Source organism: Ceratotherium simum, chromosome 2, assembly GCF_057802395.1.
Source record: "Ceratotherium simum simum isolate JZ-2026a chromosome 2, ASM5780239v1, whole genome shotgun sequence".
NCBI classification, from domain to species: Eukaryota; Metazoa; Chordata; class Mammalia; order Perissodactyla; family Rhinocerotidae; genus Ceratotherium; species Ceratotherium simum.
In genome coordinates, this window is record NC_141901.1 from 70,566,215 (window position 1) to 70,586,968 (window position 20,754).

The 20,754-nt window shown below is 39.0% G+C and overlaps 1 protein-coding gene and 1 long non-coding RNA gene across 2 annotated transcripts; one reads left to right on the forward strand and one right to left on the reverse strand.

The window, feature by feature from the left end:
- Nucleotides 1-975: 975 nt before the first annotated feature.
- On the reverse strand, nucleotides 976-4,636 carry LOC147918047 (uncharacterized). Its single transcript, XR_015555937.1, has 2 exons — nucleotides 3,890-4,636; nucleotides 976-2,801 (listed from the first exon to the last, which is right to left on the reverse strand). It is a non-coding gene; the product is annotated as an uncharacterized LOC147918047 (long non-coding RNA).
- On the forward strand, nucleotides 4,586-20,266 carry DNTTIP2 (deoxynucleotidyltransferase terminal interacting protein 2). Its single transcript, XM_004420821.3, has 7 exons — nucleotides 4,586-4,706; nucleotides 5,576-7,272; nucleotides 8,699-8,837; nucleotides 11,955-12,050; nucleotides 13,152-13,316; nucleotides 15,297-15,406; nucleotides 18,920-20,266. The coding sequence occupies exons 1-7, from the start codon at nucleotides 4,635-4,637 to the stop codon at nucleotides 19,011-19,013; spliced, it is 2,373 nt and encodes a 790-aa protein (XP_004420878.1). The 5' UTR covers nucleotides 4,586-4,634; the 3' UTR covers nucleotides 19,014-20,266.
- The last annotated feature ends 488 nt before the right edge of the window (nucleotides 20,267-20,754 follow it).

Below are 20,754 nucleotides of genomic sequence, written 5' to 3' on the forward strand. Positions count from 1 at the left end.
GGCATAAACTTTCTAGGTCCTGTTTGTCTGAAGATGACTTTATTTTGTTATCAATCTTAAATGATCATTTGACATTATAGAATATAAGTTTCCAAATACTTTCCCTCAGCATTTTGAAGATAATATTCCATTGAATTCCAGCATAAATGCTCTTGCTGATGAAAATCTGGATTTACTTCCCTAGAAATAATCTGTCTTTCCCTCAGGTCACTTTTTAATTTTCATTTGAAATTTTCTGTTCCTTTTGATGTGTATGCAATTAGAACAAAGCAAAAAAATTAAAATGGGCTGCAAAGCTTTCTGATAACACAAAAAACTTAACCATAAAAGAAAACGTTGGTAACTGAATTTAATCAAAATTAAAATCTTCTGTTCCTCAAAAGACTTAGGACTATGAAAATGTGAGCCACAGATGGGGGGGGCAATATTTGCAATACATATTTCTGAGGAAAAATAAATTGGACATGATCAAATTTTTAAGATTGCACCAAAAGACATCAAGAATGTAAAAAGACAACCTATAGAATGGGAGAAAATATTTGCAAGTCGTATATCTGATAAAGGTCTTGTATCCCCAATATGTAAAGAACTCTTATAACTTAATAATAAGACAACCCAATAAAAAATAGGCAAAAGATTGAATAGACTTTTCTTCAAAGACGACATATGAATAGTCAATAAGAACATTAAAAGATGTTCAACATCATTAGTCATCAGGGAAATGCAAATTAAAACCACAATGAAATATCACTAAAATAGCTAAAATTTTAAAAGATGGACAATACCAAGTATTGGTGAGGATGTGGAAGAAGCAGAACTCTCATATATTGCTGGTGGGAATGTAAAATGGCACAACCACCATGGAAAATAAGTTGGCATTTCTTACAAAATTAAATGTACTCACTGTATGACCCAGCAATTCCACTCCTAGGTATCTACTCAAGAAAAATAAAAACACGTCCCAAAATGACAATATAAGAATGTTGATAGCACTTTACTCATAATAGCTGAAAACTGGAAATGCCCCAAATGTCTATCAGCAGTTGAATGGATAGGTGAACTGTAGTATAATCATACAATGGAATACTACTCAGCAATAAAAAAGAATGAACTACTGGTATACAGAGTAACATGGATGAATCTCAGAAACATTATGCTGAGTGAAAGAAGCTAGACATCAGAGTACATACTATATATATTTTTTTACATGAAGTTTTAGAACAAAATTAGCCAATAGTGACTGTATTATCTATTGCTGCATCTGGGTACCTCACAGTCTCTCAAATTGTTGCAATCAAAGTGTCAGGTGGGACTACAGTCTCACCTGTGGGCTTGATTGAGGTTGGTCGGCTTCCAAGCTCACTCATATGGTGGTTGGCTGGACTCAGTTCCTCGCTGGCTACGGGCCATAGGCCCTCCCACACTTCCTTGCCACGTGGCCCTCTCCATAGGGCAGCTCATAACATGCAGCTAGCCAGCTTCCCACAGAACGAACAAGTGAGAGAGTGCAAGATAGAAGACAGCCTTTTTTGTAACCTATTCTTGAAAGTGACATCTATCATTTTTGTTACATTCTTTTGGTTTTAAGTAAGTCACTAGGTCCAGCCCACACTCAAAGGTTTGAAGACTAGGAGATGGAATCCTTGGGGACCATCTTACAGATCAGATTTAATTTAAAAGTAATGTTTTATATGTAATAATGCAGAATGACCGTGAATGGTATGTATTTTTAGAAGGCTCATGCACTAAAACTCTCATCTTTTGGTTAATGCCTAAAATTCCAGAGAGAGATTCAATCCTTCAGTTTAAAGATTTCATTAGTAAATATAGACTATCAAGGGAGAGTTTTCTTTTGGGCCTGAATAAAAATTACTGTATTTTTATACTGTATTTAGCTAAAATTGGGTATACTATACTTGCCCAAAATCCACTTTGGGTAAAGAAGAGGTTAGGTAAAGAAAGTAGAGAAACAGGGCAGAACTGGTAAGCCCACATAAAATAAAAACAGAACACTTGGCAGTTTTGCCTATAACCAGCAGCCCTGTTGATAGTAGACCAGCTCAGTCTTCTCATATTATGAGTATGTACTGACATTTTTAGTATTTTAGGTTTGTTTCTTGACCTTTTAAAATTGTAAATGTTTGGGCGTTTTTGTTTACTTTCAAGGTGCCACACACTGATTTTCTAATGCTCTTCCAATTTTCTATACCCACTCCTATGATCTTAATTTCTACTTGCATGCTTTTGCTCATGTTAAAGTTGTTGTCGAGACTGAATGAGTTAATACATGTATAAAGCACTTAGTACCCCACATATGTTAAGTACTCAATACTATTAGTATGACTGATGCTGTTGTCCTCTGCTGTTTTGATCTCTACTACCCTCCTCTAATTGGTTCACTTGCCTTCCTCTACACCATTCTGCCTCCTCTTCAAATCCGGCCTGTTTTCTTTTCTGTTCTTCATTTTACACAGTCTCATTGCTACTTGGCCCAACTAAAACTCCTTCTTTTTGCTCCTTACCACATTCCTCACGAGTCAATCTAAATTGTTTTCATTCTCTGAGCAGATGAATCACCTTCTACTTACAGAGAAGACTGAGGTTATCTATGCAAAATCTCTTGTCTCCACTTTAATTTCCCTGCATTCACATTCTCTCTGCTTCATCCACTCTTCTCCCCTCCCTCACAGGAAGGAGCATTCTTCTGTGTAGCTAACCTCTCCATCGCTGTATTTTATTCCATTCTTCAGTTGGGATTAGGCTTGGCTGTAAATAACAGAAAATCCCCAAATGACAGTGGCCTAAAAAAAAAAACAGACGTTTCTCTCAGGTGAAACAGATCTAAAAGTAGGCTGTTTAGGACTGATATGGCAGCTCCAACAGTTGTCAAGGACCCATGTTTTTTTCTTTCTCACTGCTCTGCCATCCCTAAAGCATGGCCCTCATCCTCACGGCACAAAATTGCTGCTTGAAAACCAGGGGACACAACTTTCCAAAGAGTAAACTGAAGTTAAAGACGGCAGGGAGGGGGCCGCCCCGTGGCTTAGCAGTTAAATGCACGCATTCCGCTGCTGGCAGCCCAGGGTTCGGATCCCAGGCACGCACCAACGCACCACTTCTCTGGCCATGCTGAGGCCGCATCCCATATACAGCAACTAGAAGGATGTGCAACTATGACATACAACTATCTACTGGGGCTTTGGGGAGAAAAAGGGAAAAAAAGGAGGAAGATTGGCAATAGATGTTAGCTCAGAGCCAGTCTTCCTCAGCAAAAAGAGGAGGATGGGCATGGATGTTAGCTCAGGGCTGATCTTCCTCACAAAAAAAAAAAAAAAAAGACTGCAGGGAGGAACTCCTCTCTTAAAAGATGTCCCTAAAGGGGCTGGCCTGGTGGTGCAGGCGGTTAAGGGCATGCACTCTGCTGAGGCGGGCCGGGGTTCGCCAGTTTGGATCCTAGGGGCACACCGATGCACTGCTTGCTGAGCCATGCTATGGCAGCGTCCCATATGAAGTGGAGGAAGATGGGCACAGATGTTACCCTGGGGTCAGTCTTCCTCAGCAAAAAAAAAAAAAAAAAAAGAGGATTGGCAGATGTTAGCTGATCTCCTCACACACACACACACACACACAAAAAGTCCCTAAAGAACCACACAACACTAATTTACATGTAATTGCCCAAAACAGCCACATCTGGCTCCAAGGAAAACTATGAGACGAGCTATTTAACTGGGTGGCAATGTGCCCACCAAAAAATCGACGCTTTGTTACTTTAAGAAAAAAATTTGTTACTTTTAAGAAAAAAATTGTTTTTCTGTTATAAAGAAGTAAGGGAGAACAGATTTGGTGAGGCACTCATCCTTTCTCACCTCCAATAATACAGTTTACTTACTTCTTCAATCCTCTTCCATTCCCCTCATATTCCAGCTCTCCACTCTTCATCCCAAAAGAAAATCAAAAAGCTTCTCTTGATTCTGGTCATTCTTTTCCTTTCACTGCAAATTTTTTTTTTATCGCTCTTCTTTACAATTTCCTTAACATTTCTTTTCTGCTTATTCTCAATCCCTACTCACCATCTCACCGTTAGATTATATAGTTCCCAACTGTCTCCGAGTTCCTGGGGCATTTAACGTATACATCTTTACCGCAACCAACTCTTGAAATTTTATTCATATTTAACTTCACAAATAATACATGATTGTAAAAATATATATATATATATTATAAATAACGAAAAGTCTCCTTCGGTCACACCCATGGCTACACTGAGACCTTCAGAATTGCTGAACAAATGAGAGGGTGCGTGAAGCAGAAGATGCGATTTTCCCAATTCGTTCGTGTGAAACGGGGACGAGGGCCCTCTATCACTGCGAGTTTCGCAGCCTCCACGAAGGTCTCTCCCTGCAAAAGCCTGGTCTGTTTTCTACGCACTGGAGCGACCGCTAAAACTGTGGCTTTTGAGATCCCCCAGGTCTAACGGGCCCCGCCTCCGTCGGTGGGGCGGAGGCAGGTGCGAGATTCTGGCGAGTTCCGGGATTCACGCGAAAAAAACGAGCCAGGCACTTCTCTGACGCACTTCCGGCGCGCCGGAAGAGAGGCGGGCCGCGGTGGCCGCCGGGGAGTCGGGAGCTGGAAAAATGGTGGTCACCCGATCCGCGCGGCCTCAGGCCAGGGGCCAAGCCACATCGCCTGAAAGCTCCCGGCAGAAGGTAGGAGATCGCAAGGCTCCCTCATTTCTGCTCGCTGCTTCGCAGGGCGGCGCTCAGGGAGGTGGGGCGGCGCAAGGGTCCCGTGGAATGTGGGGAGGAGCGGCGGAAAGGGCCCGAGCTTGCCGCGCGCTGCTGTGTACCAGGCCCCGCGCGAAGGCGTTGGCTTCCTCCTCAGGCGTCACGACGGTCTTGTAAGGCAGTCTTTAGCATGAAACAGAGAGGTTTTGCTGTGGGTAGTTCAACTCCGTAATGCAGATGTGTAGCTCACGTCTTTTAACCTTACTTTTAACACCGTAATAAGGAGGAATAATTTCAGCCGCCAAGCGTGAGCCTAATTTAGCAGGATTGGAGAAAAGGGCACCGTTTTCACGTGGGAAGGCTGGCCGTGGCCCTACAGCACCTCCTTTTGGCGTGCGGAGGGCTGCAGTGACGCCGCCTGGTGGCTATCAGGGGCGCTAGTCGTCCGCTGCCTCTTTTCTGATTCGGCGATGAAGGGAGCGGAGCGGAGCGTTCATTCTCTTACGTATGTAAAGGTTAGGGCAGCAACCGATTCCGTTGGTGTGTGTGTTCCTAAACACATATTTGACTTTGAGTGGAGAACATTATTTCTTTTCAGTTATTCGTTTTCCTCCCTAAAGTCAGATCCAGGACTTGGGTGAGGCGAGTTAGGGCTGCAAATGTAGCGTGAGATCCAGTATTTAAGTTTTTGATTTTTTTAAATCATGAGCGGTGGTGGTTTTTGTATTCATGTTGTTTACTACAGAGTTCTTTAGTGCCCTCTTAAAATTTGCTCCTGAGGGGACTGCCTCACTCACTCTGCTCTTGTCCCAGCCTGACCTAAATTACAGTGCGTTTTCTGTGGCTTACAGAATTCTGCTGCTAAAAGAATTGAAGCACATCCAAAAGGCAGGAAGGAATCTCCATCCGATGACCCAAGTACTGCTGAATCACAGAGCACTAGGAAACGACGTCCAGTCTCTAGAACTCCTAAAACCGGAAGGAGGAAGAGCAGAACTACAGGCTTATTATGTGAGCAAATAGACAAACCATCTACTGACGGAGAGACCTCTGAAGCAGAGTCAACTTGTTCTTCTGTGTCTGAACGCCAGAGTCCCATTTTAAGAATAACTAGAAGGCGGCAGATCTTAATTGCATGCACACCAGTGTCCAGTGCCAGGAAAAGGCTGAAAATAACTCCAATAAATGAGTCTCCTACTGAAGAAGTCTCTGAAGCAGAATCGCATGTTTCAGGTATTTCTAGAATTGTGCTTCCCGCAGTAATAACTACAAGAACCAGGAGAAGTAAGGTTAAATCCCTAACAGATCCAAGCCAAGAATCACATATGGAAGCTATTTCTGATGCTGAGTCATCATGCTCAGACATGTCTTCATTTTCTGGAATTTCAACTAGGAGAACAACCAGAAGTATGCAGAGGAAATTACAGGCACAAACTGAGGAGAAAGATACTAAGATTGTACCAGGAAATGAAAAACAAATCATAGATACACCTATGAATTCAGAAGATTCAGATCCCAGACAAACTTCTCGTTTACTGGCAAGATCTCTTTCTCAGATAAATAGGCCAAATTTCTGTAATAATGAAATGTATAATGACTTTGATGATGATTCTTTCCACGGAAATTCAGAAAAAAAATTAACGGTGCAAAAACGCCGATGTTTTAATATAACAGAGGAAAAACAGGCCAATGTTGCACCTCTCAAAGAAATAATAAAGCAGAATTGTAGGAGTTTAGATGAGGAAGCCAAAGGAATGATAAATGAGGGAAAAGAAATTAATGAAAAAAATTCTCAGTTTAAGAGTCTCTCTGAACTTAAGGACACTAGCATTCAGCACTTACTTTCTCAAAGGCATTCAACCCCCCAAAATAAGAAAACTACATCAGAGCCCTCAAATCTGAACTGTGAGGCTATAATGAAATCCTTAGCTCAAACATTTGCAGTTGTGGAAGTGGACAGATGGAATGAAAAGAGACAGAGCACCATAAAAACAAGGGACTTGACAGAATTTGGTGATGGTAGTGGCAGTGATGAAGAAGAGTGCACTGTTATAGGTGTCTGTCAAGATACGAACGAAGAAAGGGATGTAGATTTTGAGGGTGAAGACGTGAACAAAGAAAGGGATACAGATTTTGAGTGTGACACCAAACTATACAGGTCTGAGTTCAACACATCTCAGGATAAAGGTGATTCTGTTTTATTAGTTCTCAGCAGTGATGAAAGCCAGCAGTCCAAAAACAGTGAGAATGAAGAGGACACTGTGTGTTTTGTTGAAAATAGTGGTCAAAAAGAGTCATTAAATGAAGACTTGGAAAATATGTTGTGTGACAATGCGCTGTTTGTGATCGACACAACTCCTGGATTGAGTGCTGATAAAAATTTTTACTTGGATGAGGAAGACAAGACAAGTGAGGTTGCCATTGAAGAAGAAAAAGAAGAGGAGGAAGAGGATGAAAAAAGTGAAGAAGAACCATCAGACAGTGACAAAAATAAAGATAGTGAATTTAGTGATGAAGATGACTTACTAAACGGCACAAAGTCTAAACTGTAAGTTTTACCTTTATTTTTAAAAGTATTTTTGGTACATAAGTGGCTAGTTTACCATAAAAATATTAACTGTTAGAAAGCATGGGAATTGAGAAAATTACTGCCTCGAGTTCTTTATGGAAAAGCTCTTTTATCCAGCATTTTCCTTGTCTCTGTGGGTGCCTTTGTTAGTCATATTTTTTCCACCAATGAGAGCTAAAAATGCTCCTTTTGATGATATGTTAGAAATCCTCTGTTAAGATTTTCCTGCATGATGGTTAAGAGCAACATAAAACGGAAGGAAAGTAACTTGTTTTTTTCTATATGTTGATTGTAGAGAAATTGAAAAATTTAGAATAGCGTGAGAAAAATAATCGCCTATAATCCCATCTCTCTCTCATTGAAAAGTGCTAATGTTTGGGGCTATGTCTTTAGTTTCATTTTTTTCTGTTTTAAATTTGTTGTCGCTAGGCACAGGCCCCTGGAGGCAATGTATCCACTGGAGATACTGGCATCCATGTAAGGAACTGTACATTAACAGATCCCAGTTTTCTCTCTAAACAAATGAAAATCAATCTCTAGGCTAGACTTAGGCATACGTATTTTTTAAAAGTCACTCTCCTCTACCGGAAAATTCTAATATACATTCAGGGTTGAGAATTCCTGACAAGGCATTGCAATAGAATGATTTCACTTTCCAATAGAGGTTGATTATCAAAGCTTTCAACTGCTCAGTTTATGTGAATAATCAGGGAAGAAAGTGTACTTGCTTATAAAAAGGACCCTTCAGTGATGTAAAGTAGAAATTCTCATTACATAAATAAAGCAGGAACCCAGGCCAACTGCAGAAGATTCTGATTTGCTAGGTCTGGGGTGTGACATTTATATTTTTAAAAAGCTCCAATGGGAAATATGGATGCTCATCATTGTTTAAAACTCACTGATTTAGAGGCACTACCAAATGCCCTTAGTTACCCAGAAAAAACATTCTAAGTTTGGATAACTTGAAAGTTCCAAATAGAAGAATTTGTCTTACTGGTTTTAGAGATGGAGGTATGTGCATGTATTAACTCACTACCTATATATGAAGTTGATACATTGCCAGATGATCTCTTTTCTGTAATTCTTTTCTTTATGAAATCTATTGGCATGTTGTATGGCCTTAATCCTCTTTAAGAAAATCTAGGGAATAAATTTGGATGTGCTCCCAAAAAGCTTTTTTGTTTAATTCATTATTCATCGTAGAATTTTCTTCTAAATGACTTTACTAGATTTAAAATATACATTTGTTCACAGTTTTTCAGAAACTCTACTGTAAAAGTAAGGTTTTTTTGGTCCTTGACAGTAAAAGGGAAGAGAAAGAAAAAAGTGGTTTTAAAAATACCGTCTTCATTTGTTTCCATTTTGATTTAGTTACTTGATCTTGAAGTGATCATTTCTCTTTCAGTCTGAAGTTGACAAGCAGCAGCATAGACCCTGGTTTGAGTATCAAGCAATTGGGTGGTTTGTATATTAATTTCAGTGCAGACAAACTACAGTCGAACAAGAGAACCCTAACACAGATCAAGGAGAAAAAGAAAAATGAGGTAAGTTATGTGAAGCGTCCTGTTGGTTTTCATAGAACTAATCAGTCACTTCTAGAAATGATTAGTCCTTGGTAAGAGACTAATTTTCCTACAGTGAAACCACATTAGCCTACTGTACTCCTTTTTTTCCCCTCTTTCTAGAACAATCATTTCTTTTTATAAAATCCCAGGTATAAAAGATGACACTTGAAAAATAAAGTAATACAGGATTAATGTTCCTCTTCTTGCACCCACCAGTTACAATCCCAGGGGTTGTGTTTTCTTCTCTTTTTCTTGCTATACTTTTAGTTATTAATTGTTCTGAACCCTGTTGAAAATCTGAAAGCTGTGAGTGCCCACCTTCTCCACCAGGAAAAAGTGCACATGCAAACATAGACATGAAATTGTACATTTAATTTCAGAAGGAAATTAGAAAGTAGGTAACCTCATCCAAACCCTCAGCTTCAGCTGCCACCTTGCTTGGCTTCCTCTTAAATCTGTCTTTTCTAGCCTTGCTGCCTCTTTAGGTTGTCTGTTCATTCAGATGTCCTCAGGCACTTGACCTGGCTAATTGCTAATTGCCCTCCTTTTGTATTCTCTATCCTGGTTAATGATGCCAAAATCTCTTTCCCTTTTGCAGTCAGTTACTAAGCCTAGGGAACAGTACTTACCGTACTGTACTTTCTGTTCTGTTCCCTCCTTTTTGCCCCGCTGTCACTGGCTAGTGCTAGCCTTTAGTTTTCACCTAGAGTACTGCAGTATAGCCTCCTTACTCTGTTCTTCAAGCCATTCTCCATACTCTTGCTAGAGTTCTCTTTCTGAAAACACAAATCTGGCCATGATATTCCCCTGTTTAAGGCCTTCATGGTTCCTCAGAGCCTTCAAGGTGCCTCTGTACCTCCAGCTCTGACGTCCACCTGCTGTCTTCTTGCCATCGAAGACTACTGTGGTCCCTCAGCGTACCTGTTCTTTCCCGGGCCAATGCAGATCATGGATCACTGCCTTTGGAAAGCATTCTTGGACCCAAATCCTTCCCCCTACCTCCTCTGTGCTTTTGCAACACCCAAAATAGATCTGGTTTATTATTGATCATGTAGTGTAATTGTTAACTTACTGTCTTTTATCTTTGTATTCCTAAAACAGGATTTCTCAACTTCAGCAATACTGGTGTTTTGTGCTGGATAATTTGTTGTGGGAGGATATTCTGTGCATTGTAGGAGGTTGAGCATCCCTGGCCTCTACCCACTGGATGCCTGTAGCATTCACCCTCCCCGCCATACACACACCAAAAATGTCTTTAGACGTTACCAATTGCTCCCAGTTGAGAACTACTGTCCTGGATCTTAGTATAGTACTTGACACATAGCAAGCTCTTAATAATATGTTAAATAAATGCTATGCTCATTTCTGAGTGGTAAGAAAGTCTAGACTGCTATTATACTACCAAGAAACTTCTGGGCCTGAAACTGAATTGGGGGTTTCTGAATTGATAGTTGATTTCTGAAATGATAATTTCAAATGTTACTGACAAAATTAATATTTGCTATATTCCTATGAACTATTTTGAGGGCTAAGGAGCCATCTTCTTTAGTTCTTGAACTGGGGGAAATGACTAATTACCCTGAAGCTCCTTTTAGGCACATAAACAGTATTATGACAATGTTTAATCATCCTAGGCAAGTAAAAAAAAATGCAGAAGTTGTTTAGGAAGAGATTAACAGATTTCACTACACAAAATTTTAAAACTTATGCAATTAAAAACTCCTTAACAGGGGCCAGCCTGGTGGTGCAGCGGTTAAGTGCGTGCGCTCCCTTTCGGTGGCCCAGGGTTCACAGGTTCTGATCCTGGGTGTACACTGACGCACTGCTTGTAAAGCCATGCTGTGACGGCATCCCATATAAAGTAGAGGAAGATGGGCATGGATGTTAGACCAGGGCTGATCTTCCTCAGCAAAAAAGAGGAGGAGTGGCATCGGATGTTAGCTCAGGGCTGGTCTTCCTCACAAAAAAAAAAATTTCTTTTAAATTAAAAAAAAAAACACCTTAAAGACAAGTAAAAGACCATAGATTAATATCACTAAGATAACAATACATTTCTACAAATTAATAGGAACACAGCCCTATATAAAAATGAAAAAGAACTCCAAAAAGTACAGGCATTCCACAGTAGAGGACACAGCTAATAAATACACAAAAAGATGATCAACAGCAAACGAAAACTGCCATGAGGCACCAGTGACAACATACAAAAAGATACTACCCAGTGTTGGTAGCACTGTGAAAAAAACGGCACGAGTAACTTGGTAGAAGTTGATAGTAGTTCAATGCCAGGCAATTTAGCAGTACCTGTCAAAATTTAAAGGCCACATTTTGGAATCTTTTTTACAGAAATAGTTGCAAGTGTGCAGAGATGATGTTTACAATGTTTAGGAAAAAAGTTTAATGGAGACTGTTAAACTAAATGTCAGAAGAAAAACTATGGTGCATAACAGCTATTAAAAAGAATGAAGTCGATCTACGTATGAACTGACATTGAAAGAGTATCTAAGATATATTGTTGAGTTGCAAAAAAGCAGATTTTGTCTAGATAGGATGATCTCATTAGTATAACATAGGAAGTATATGTTGTTTAATCGAAGTCTGTATTGCTCTTCTTATTCTATTAACAGTCTAGCTAGTCTCCTCAGATCACAGGAAGCTGTTTTACCAACATCAAAAGAACTTATTAAAGACTCAGGTTTTATTCAGGGATTTCAAGAGCCTTGTGGCATTGTTTCTAATGTCTTTATTTTCCAGTTGTTTGGTGCAGGTGGCTGGGTGCAAACTAGTAAATACAAGTGGACACATTAAATCTGATGGGTGCAAATTCAGATTAGGAAAAGAAATTTGAGGTGAATATTGATTTTATAGATTTCCTAAAATAATCCTTTAGTTTTCTCCTACAACATTTTTATTGTAATATAATTTACAAATTTAAGGACAGGAACAAGTTTGCAATAGTATGTCTGTGTATTAAAAAAGGTTAATATATTTGGAGTAGTCTTCAGTGTGAGAAATGTTTCCCATATAAGGCAAAAATGTTGAAAAAATTATATGACATTCTGACATTATTTTAAAACCAATTTCTTATTTTTATAGCTTCTGCAAAAAGCCGTCATTACACCTGATTTTGAAAAAAACTACTGTGTCCCACCATATCGTGAATCAAAGTATCAACTTCAGAAAAAACGCAGGGTAAGTACAGTGACTCTTATTTAGAATGTTTAGATGTGTTAGACTATATATGTTCAGCTTATACAACAGGGTTGTACAATTAAAATATCTGTATTTCCAAAGAAAATTATCACAGATATCTAAGGGCCCATACGATATGGTTCCATAGACATATTTTATATGGATTTTCACAAAGTGAAAAGTGTACCAAGTTGTGCACGTAGACACAGCTTCTATTTTTCCCTTTCTTAAAAGCTATGACAGCCAGCATATAGGGTCACTGTCCACATCTGTTGGTTTATAGGTACTGTTCACTAAAGGCGAGGAACTCGGTTGCAGGCTGTTGTAGAAGACTTGATGTAGCCAACTAAAAACCCCGGTCTGTTCAGTCTGCCAAATGAGAGGACAGAAACTATTTTGTTTAGTAAAATATTGAAGATTGCTTCCATCTGCCATTTCAATTAATAAGCACAAAAAAGTTATCAAGAGAGCTTGGAGGAATTTGAGGATGGTACTCCAGTAATACCTTGTCACTAATATGGAGCACTCTGGCACGTGGTAGGCACTCCATAATATTTGTTGTATGAATGAAATAAAAAATAAAATTAAGCAAATAACTTGCTAAGAGTTTTCAAAAGAACAGAAAGTTTTGGTTTATTTTAGAAATAATACAAATTTCTGGACTGTTGGAGTAAGTGACTTTCTGAGACACCTGAGTGACTGAATAAGTGTTAATATTTACATAAAATCTCCAGAAGTGAAAATGTTTTTATACATTGTCTCTTGTGTAGGCTACTTTAAACAATAAAAATTGAAGCTGTGGATTATTCACCCTGCAAGTCAGCAGTTCTTACTAAGATACAAAATAAATTTTAAGGAGCCCTCATTTATGAAACTGGTAATGCTGTGCCTAATTCTCAAAAGAGAAATCACTTTTGTGATTGAAGTCCTTTTATGAAAGATGAATCTGGAGACTAGTACATTCTGTAAAGTAATCTTATTTGTTTTTAATTCATGAAATTTTCTGTGTGTATAATTTTTGGGGAAATGAGGTATAATTTATACACTGCTTGTTTAATTTAAATCAGAATTTTCTCTTTGTTTTTGAAATCTGAATTTCAGAAAGAACGACAAAAAACAGCAGGTGATGGCTGGTTTGGTATGAAAGCTCCAGAATTGACAGATGAACTAAAAAATGATCTCAAAGTACTGAAGATGAGAGCTAGCATGGACCCAAAAAGGTTTTACAAGAAAAATGATAGGGATGGCTTCCCCAAGTACTTCCAGGTATGAAGGAAACAGAATAATGGTGGTGATGTTGATGGATTTTAGTTTGGAAAGCACTATAGTGATATGTTTACTCTTAAAATAGATGAATATTTACCATACACATCTGCTTAGGCCATGTAATACTGGCCAGAACCCAAATCAGACAGCCACCAGCTTGTACAGTCGTGTGCCGCATAACAACATTTTGGTCAGTGACAGACCGAATATATGACAGTGGTCCCATAAATTGGTACCATATAGCCTAGGTGTGTAGTAGGCTACACCATCTGGGTTTTTGTGAGTACACTCTATGATGTTCACACAGCAACAAAATTGCCTAATGATGCATTTCTCAGAATGTATCCCTGTGGTTAAGTGACATGTGACTGTAATGGCTTTCCATATAGAGAGTCATTGTTGCAAATGGTAACTGCGTTTCCAGGTCAACTCGCTAAAAGTTGTGGAACCTATAAGACAGTGTACCATATATGAATAGTACTAGCCTAAGAGCAAGAATCCTTAAAGATGGAGGAGGAAAGAGGGAATCATTTGCACCAAACTCTTCTTTTCCACGTAGAGGGACATCCCCAGACAAATTCTGAAAATAGGTTAAAAGTTGGTTTTCAAAGTGTTTTCAGATGAAAGTCCAGTTGATTTCATCCTCTGGTAGCTCTCAAGTTCATTTTGTTCTTCTTGACTACCTTTCTTGTCACTCATGTGGATTACCATAATAGTCCTTTGCCTCCAGGTCTGCTCTCCCTTCTAGTTCATCCTTCATATTGTAGCCAGTCATCTCTTCTAAAAACAACCCGTCTGTTCATGATACACCACTGCTCAGTGATATTACAGATATCATTCAATGATACCTTCAGTGATTTTTTTTTTTTCCTCCCCAAAGCCCCATTACATGGTTGTATATGCTAGTTGTAAGTTGTTCTGGCTCTTCTATGTGAGCCACTGCCACAGCATGGCAACTGACAGATAGGTGGTGTGGTTCTGCGACTGGGAAGTGAACCCAGGCCGCCAAAGCCGTGAGCACTGAACTTGAACCACTAGGCATCAGGGCTGGCTCTTCAATGATTCTTTATGATCTGTAGGATAGAGTGTGTACCCCTTAATGTGGCCCTTCACAGTCTGCACCCAAACCAGTTCCCCACCCCTTCTTTTGTCACATAGTCCTCTTCAGCTTACACGTTTAGCTATTCTCAGAATATGCACCGACTGGTCTTGGCATTCTGATTTTGCATGTGCTTGCCTCTGCCATGCTTGCTTGGTGAAATTTTACCTATCCAAATCCAAGCTAAAATGTCATCATTTGTGAAATCTTTACCTCCCTTAGGTAGAATTGGTCACTTAGTTTTCAGAGCATCGATAATGTTTTGTTCAGCGTAATATTATGTTATGCTTTAGTTTTTCAGTTACCTCTCTGCAGGTCTCGTTAAGACTATGGGCTCCTTGTTGACAAGGACCAGATGTTCTTTGTTTCCCTAACACCTAGCACAGTGCCTGGCACATAGAAGACACTAAATTTTACTTGGTTGAATGTATGAACAAATGCAGAGTGATCACTAAGTAGGCTCTAAGCTGGCAGCATTTATGATAACCTAACCTAGGAGATCAAATAGGTAGGTAGTAGAATTTATGTGTCAATTTCATTAAATTGGAAAACTAAAACAAAAGAGTTTGTATTATCTTCCATTTTTCTCCTCTAGTTACACTAGTAATCAAGAATTTACTGTCTAGCACTAAATTATATAAAAAGAATTTTGGATTTACTATAAACTCAATGAAGAAATGTCATTAGTAGGATCCAGTGCCAGTTGAATGGGTGATTTAGTTTTGCTTTAAAAGATGGAAAAACTAACTTTAATATTGGTATAATGTAAGCTTGTGTGTTCCATTCCTTTCTATAAATATACTTTGTTAGAGCTATCCTGAAATATGAAGGCAACTTGGCATTCAGGTATTGCATGACTTATTTCAATCAATTGTTCATAGATTGGAACCATTGTTGACAATCCAGCTGACTTCTACCATTCACGAATTCCCAAGAAACAAAGGAAGAGAACTATTGTGGAAGAGCTGCTGGCTGATTCTGAGTTCAGAAGGTAAAGGAATTTATGTTTCACTTTATAATATGTATGTTTTCCTTTAGAATATGCATAAACTTTTAAAATTTCAGATTATTTTTAAATGCTTGAGCACAGAGTTTCTCAACCACAGCACTATTTACATTTTGGACAGGATACTTCTTTATTAGGGGGGACTATCTTGTACCTTGTAAGATGTTTAACAGCATCCCTGGCCTCTACCCCACTATATGCCAGTCGTCCCTGCCCCCCAACTCATGACAATCAAAAATGTCTCCAGACATTTCCAAATGTCCCCTGCAGGCATAAGCATTCCCAGTTTAGAACCACTGCTTCAGAGGGAAGTTTGAAAGTATGTGACTGGCTAGAGGAGAATGAGCCTGCAAAGGAGACTGGGAAAGAATAGCCAAGGGGGCATTAAGAAAACCAGGAGGGCACAGGATCATAGAAGTCAAAGAAAGAGAATGTTATAAGCAGGTATAAGCTGGAGGGAGTGGTTAACAGGAATAAATGCTGCTGAGAGATCAAATGAGATAAGAACTAAAACCTTCCACCTTCCTTTGGATTTAGTTACATGGAGGTCACAGTAACCTTGGCAGAAGGAGTTTTAGGGGAGTGATGGGGAGGAAACCAGACTGGAGAGGACCAGAAAGTGAGTTGAAAATGAAGAAATGGAGACAACTCTGAAGAAGTTTGGCTGTGAATAGGGAGAGAGACGCAGGGCGAATGGATGTGGAGTTCGAGGTTTTTTAAGATGGGAGCAATTTGAGTATGTTTAAATGTCTTTAAAGCAGCTGTGTATATATTATAGGAAATTTAAAAGCATACCTCATATAGAAACCTCTGGTGAACTTCCAGATTGGTTTAATAGCAAAAGTGAAAATATTTATCAAGAGTTTTAGGGCCAGCCCAGTGGTGTAGTGGTTAAGTTTGCGCGCTCTGCTTTAGTGGCCCAGTGTTTGCAGGTTCAGATCCAGGTGCAGACCTACACACCACTTATCAAGCCATGCCATGGCAGGCACCCCACATATAAAGTAGAGGAAGATGGGCATGGATGTTAGCCCCGGGCCAATCTTCCTCAGCAAAAGGAGGAGGATTGGCAACGGATGTTAGCTCAGGGCTAATCTTCCTCACCAAAAAAAAAAGTTTTACAAATAATGTAGATTGTAGGCATGGAAAATAAATTTAACTCAAGTGTTATGTAAGCTATTTAATGAGTCTGGGTAATGGTAAAAATTTTAGAAAGGAACAATGCTCTTTTCTCACTTAACTCCTCTCCCCTTGGAAATCTCACCCCCACAGAGCTTTAATTATAGTCTGTATACTGTTGACTTCCGAATGTATATGTCTAGTCTAGATCTCTCCTGAGTCCCTACCGACATTTCCAACTGCTACCTCAGGAGCATCCACTAGGTATCTCACAAGCACCTCTGGGAGCTAACTTGTGGTCTTTCCTGACCCCACCCTCCCTGTACAATTTGATCCTTTCCCAGTGCTCTGTATCTCATGACTGAACGGCACCACCATCCATCCTTCCTTCTCCTTTTAATCCCATATGCAGACTGTCCAAGTCCCTCCCATTTTCCTATCTCTAAAGCCTCTCTCTTTCTCCATCCCTACAGAGATGTGGTGCAAGCTGATTGAGTCTTTGCTTACCTAAGTGTTAACCATATGTTGCGGATAAAAATTGACCTACATTTTGTAGTCTTGATGATGGCAATGTCAGAAATCACAGCAATGTTGATAGTGCTTTCACTAAAAAATAATCTTAGAATAAGGAAGTTGGAGCAGTAAACTAGACATTTAGTAGAATGCAACTCATAAATTGCGGGTTAGAGGTCACCATATCAGTTCATCGTTTCCCATACTTCACTCATGGAATCATATTTTCACGATGTTTGCATTTTCTGTATACTGCCTACTTTATTTTAAAAGGAAACTTTATATTGCTGCTGTGAATGGGTTTGTTGGCTTATATTTTTTCTAATACACATTAAGATAAATATATCCTTTAAAATGAGAATTGTCTGTGTATCACCTAAATTTACATACCACACTGTGTGAAACACTCTACTAGCCCATCTCTCCATGGAATGTTTAATCCCCTCTACAACATTCTACTCGAGGTTTTCTGGCCTCTGAACACTTTGGGATAGAGAACTTCACTGAACATATTTAATACATCATATATTCATTAGTAGGAATGTCCTGGGACAAAAGAAATGTGTGTGATATATAGGAGAAAACGTGCTTTTCTATGTTGTATGTGGTTTTTGGTTTTCTTCCTTTTTACTCTAACCTTACGTTTGTTAACAAAAGTCTATAAAAAACAAAACAAAACCCCAAAGTTGTGCTGCTGACTTCTTGTGGACTTGAGTGAGCTGTAAAGTTGTAAAAGGCTTAAATAGCTCCTGTTTTAAAGAGAATATGAGCTAATCCTCAGCTTTAATAATGTGAAAACAGATTTATATAACACAGTGAAAGTGCTTTAGAACAAAGGAATTTTATATGTTTAGAGAATTTTTAACTTTTCCTAATTAACTGTGTACTGACAGCCCTTCTTTTGTTGAAGCTTCTAGCTACTACATCATTATTTTTCTGTAATGAATAGTGCTTCTGTGTTTCCAAAGCCCAGTGGGGAAATATAGTCTATAGCAGCAATTTTCTGATCTGAAGATGCCTTTAAACTCTTAAAAATTATTGGAGACCCAAAGAACTTTTGTTTTATGGGTTACATTTATCAATATTTACTATAATGGAAATTAAAATCAAGAAACTTTAAAAATATTCACTTTAAAATAACAAATCCAATACGCATTAAGTATCTTCATGAATAAAACAAAAATAATTTAGTGCAAATCTCTTTAATGTCCGGCTTAAAGACAGTTGGAGCCTCATATCTGCTTCTGTATCAGTCTGCTGTGATTCCACACATTGTGTAGCCTCTGGAAAACTCCATGTACACTCATGAGAGAATGAGAGTGAAAAAGGCAACTAATGCCTTAGTATTCTTGTGAAAATAGTTTCTACCTATTGACCCCTTGAAAGGCTCTTATTCTTGGACCACACTTTGAAAACCATTGGTCTGTGACACATTTCTTAAGGTTCTAAGAAGTAGATTGTGTGTTTTTAGGTAGGTGTAAACTTTGTTTTCCTTAGTGCTTATTTTTACATTTTTATCCCACAAAAATGGGACATTTTTGTCATCTAGTAGCTGGAAGGAGTGCATGGGTCTCCAATGGCTCAAAGTTTTCAAAAGCCCTCCCTCTCCAGTTGCCATGTTTTTCTCACTAGACTGCAAGCTCTTTGAGGGCAGGGACTACGGCTGTCTGGTTCACTGCTGGGTCCCCAACTCCTAGTGTGGCTCCTTACACATGGTGGAACTTAGTATAAAGGTGATGGAAAGAGAAAATGCAAAAAAAAAAAAATTGAGATTTAGCACACCCCCCCCCCGTCCCCCCCAGGTTACATTAACTTCTAATATCTGATGTGTCATACTTTAGAACTTAAAGGTTTGGTTTTTCTTTTTAGATATAACCGAAGGAAGTACTCAGAGATCATGGCTGAAAAAGCAGCAAATGCAGCAGGAAAGAAGTTTCGAAAGAAGAAGAAATTTCGCAATTAAGATTCACCAAGCAAACCACAATATTTTACATCTCCCCTTTATTTATTTAGTAAAGATGTTTTGAAAACGAACACCATCACATAAATTAACATAGACTGGCCCTATTTATATGTAGGGGATTTCTGTTTGGAAAAAGTTGATTTGAGAGAGAGTCAGTCACTTGCCCTTGGAATAAAAATAGATGTGTCCAGGGCTGGCCCCGTGGCTTAGCGGTTAAGCACGCGCGCTCCGATGCTGGCGGCCAGGGTTCAGATCCCGGGCGCGCGCCGATGCACCGCTTCTCCGGCCATGCTGAGGCCGCGTCCCACGTACAGCAACTAGAAGGATGTGCAACTATGACATACAACTATCTACTGGGGCTCTGGGGGAAATAAATAAATAACGTAAAAACAAAAAAAAATAGATGTGTCTACAAAAGACCTGCCCATGCTCAGACCTTTGAGGGGTAAAAGGAAAAGAACTTCAACCATTTTAAGATAACATTTTTGGAAAGTTTTCAATGCTTGGTTATTTAAAGAAATTTGAATTAAAAGACATTTAGAAGGTACAAAGTTTGCTAACATTCAAAAAACTTTAATATGATCAGAGATATAAACAATATTGTAATTAATATGTAGGGGTGTGTAGGGTGGGGGAGATGGTAGACAGAAATGCTCTTTTGTCAGCTGCAAATTCAGGTCCAGAAAATTGGTGAAGTTGGGATACAGAGATCTTGCTTGTTGCCAGCATAAAAGTCATAGTTGAAACCAAAGGAATGATAAAAGTGTTCTTAGAGCAAATGTGTGTTCACATATGACCCAAGAACTAAAGAAAGGTATAAAAAGGACTTAAAAGACTACCTAGAAAGTTTGGGTTAAAGGTAAAAGAATCGGGAGAGCAGTTTTCCTTCCTTAGCAACTGAAACGGGGGGAAAGATTCATTTTACCGAGATTCAGTGTTGTGTTCCAAGTGAAATAGGATTGAATCAGTATAATTTACCTTGGCCAGGAGGTAAAGTGGCCCAGCTTCTCTCGTCTCCAATGGCAGAAGTATGCATTCTGGCTAAGCTATTTACAGCACCCAAGGAGTGCTGGTCATTTCTATTAATGCTTCTTGGTGAGTTGTTGCTTTCTTTACGCCATTTATGGGGCCCCTATTTTCCCGGCATACTGCTTCCTTGGGATTTCAGTACATGTGAAATCTTGTATTTTGTATTTACTGCTTGGGATCACAAGCAACCTAGTAATAAAACTGACAATGACATTTGTAGTGGAGTTGGGACGTTTCTGTATAAATTCTTTTATAGAAAAACTGATTCCAAGAATATTAAGTTTTACCTTCTACTGTATAAAATAAAGATCTGCTATGAGAAAAATATCAAAACAAGAAATAAGTTAATTTACCTTTACACATTCTTCCAGAAGGAGACATTAGCAGAACATTTCTTCAACTTATGCTACTATGCCATAGGAAAACTGAAAGTTGTCATTTGGTATGACGTTTCTCTGCACAGTTGAGAACTTAACCCAGTTTTTCTCAGGCTCAAGGTGTGGGTCAACTTACCTACCATAAGATTTCCATGTTGGTTTCTGACTCATGAATGCTAGAATAGATTAAATTACTTGGTACTTCAAAACTGTGGTTATGACAAATATTTGCCATATTAGATAATGCATTTTACAGGGAAAATGAGATTAGTGACCTCTAATCTTTCCCACACAAGACAGCGTTAGAGCTTTCTGGACTGGAAGGCAGTGATGGG

What these genes read in the sequence shown, in the direction of transcription:
- DNTTIP2 (XM_004420821.3), top strand. Translation starts at nt 4,635, where the DNA reads ATGGTGGTCACCCGATCCGCGCGGCCTCAGGCCAGGGGCCAAGCCACA. An exon ending in AACGGCACAAAGTCTAAACT is followed by an intron (nt 7,273 to 8,698) that starts GTAAGTTTTACC and finishes TTTCTCTTTCAG; the next exon opens with TCTGAAGTTGACAAGCAGCA. An exon ending in AACTTCAGAAAAAACGCAGG is followed by an intron (nt 12,051 to 13,151) that starts GTAAGTACAGTG and finishes TCTGAATTTCAG; the next exon opens with AAAGAACGACAAAAAACAGC.